General features: G+C 35.0%; 1 protein-coding gene across 4 annotated transcripts in view; it reads left to right on the top strand.

The window, feature by feature from the left end:
- The window catches only part of LOC106870412 (otoferlin), a 360,495-nt gene that overhangs the window by 245,187 nt on the left and 114,032 nt on the right, over positions 1-1,276 (top strand). For all 4 annotated transcript variants that reach the window (XM_014916475.2, XM_014916474.2, XM_014916476.2 and 1 more), the window contains 2 exons: positions 798-940; positions 1,113-1,201. In XM_014916475.2, coding sequence (XP_014771961.1) covers positions 798-940; positions 1,113-1,201 — 232 coding nt within the window. The remainder of the gene's footprint in view (positions 1-797; positions 941-1,112; positions 1,202-1,276) is intronic.

The raw sequence follows: 1,276 nt of genomic DNA, 5'->3' as shown, positions 1-1,276 counted from the left end.
AAATGTGCTTACTCCGGTATATATATATATATATACATACACACACAAATACATATATATATACACATACATATATATACACATACTTTAATCATATATATATATATATATATATATATATATATATGTATGTATGTATGTATGTATATGATTAATGTCAAATATTTGTGACAACTGAATAAAGTGTCAAAATGATGAAGGGAAAACTTTCACGAGATGTCTTACAGCTAAATATGAAATTTCTTTAAGACTTGTTATTGGTTTTGCTATCATTGGCGTTGTTGTTGTTGTTTAGACTCCAGGCTAGGCTGGTGGGCAAGGCCAGATGAGAGTAAACCATTTGCAATCAATGTATTCGTTCTTGAGTCAATGAGAGGAACTTCGATGGCAAAGGAGAGAGGAGGTCTCCCAACATGCTAGAAATAACAGCTAAATGTCACTCGAATCCCATCTTACCATCTTAGAACTTAATCCTCACCATGGTTTTAACATCCACTTTTCCATGCTTGCATGGGTTGGATGAAATTTGTTGAAGCAGATTTTCTACGACTGGATGCTCTTCCTGTCACCAACTTTCACTTATTTCTAATTGGGGATGATATAAAGTGTCTTGCTCAAGGTCGCAATGCAACGCCATATATCGAACTCATGACCTTACAATCATGAGTCAAATATCCTACCCACTAAGCCACATGCCTTTATGTAGATGTATTTAAGAAAATAAGCAAAAGGAAAATGAAAGAGAAATTTTACCTGAAAGATTAATATATTGAAAATATGTCTTGATCTCATTGCAGGTGTGAAGAATGCAACTGAAGAACATCTGGCATTGGCTGCCTTAAACCACTGGGAAGAAATTCCCAAAGTTGGTTGTAAACTTGTGCCTGAACATGTTGAAACACGTCCCCTTTACAATCCAGAGAGACCAGGAATCGAACAGGTAATTTTTATTGAGATTCTTTTTGTTACTGTAGGGGCAGGTGTCGTTGTGTGGTGAGACACTTGTTTCTCAGTTACATGGTACCACTCGACTACCTTACGTCTAATTGATAATTAGAAAAATTAATAAAATTATATTGACTGTTATTGTTTTTGTTTTGTTTTTCTTCCAGGGGAAAATCGAGTTGTGGGTTGATATGTTTCCCATGGATATGGCCCCACCAGGTCCCCCTGTTGACATTTCACCGAGAAAGCCTAAGAGGTAAGCTACTGATTGTATCATTTTTTTCCTCCTAGATGCCTACATATATATATATATATATATATATATATATAT

Source organism: Octopus bimaculoides, chromosome 23 (assembly GCF_001194135.2).
Source record: "Octopus bimaculoides isolate UCB-OBI-ISO-001 chromosome 23, ASM119413v2, whole genome shotgun sequence".
Lineage (NCBI taxonomy): Eukaryota > Metazoa > Mollusca > Cephalopoda > Octopoda > Octopodidae > Octopus > Octopus bimaculoides.
The sequence above is the reverse complement of the archived record's forward strand: the minus strand, read 5'-3'. Positions and strand labels throughout refer to the sequence as shown.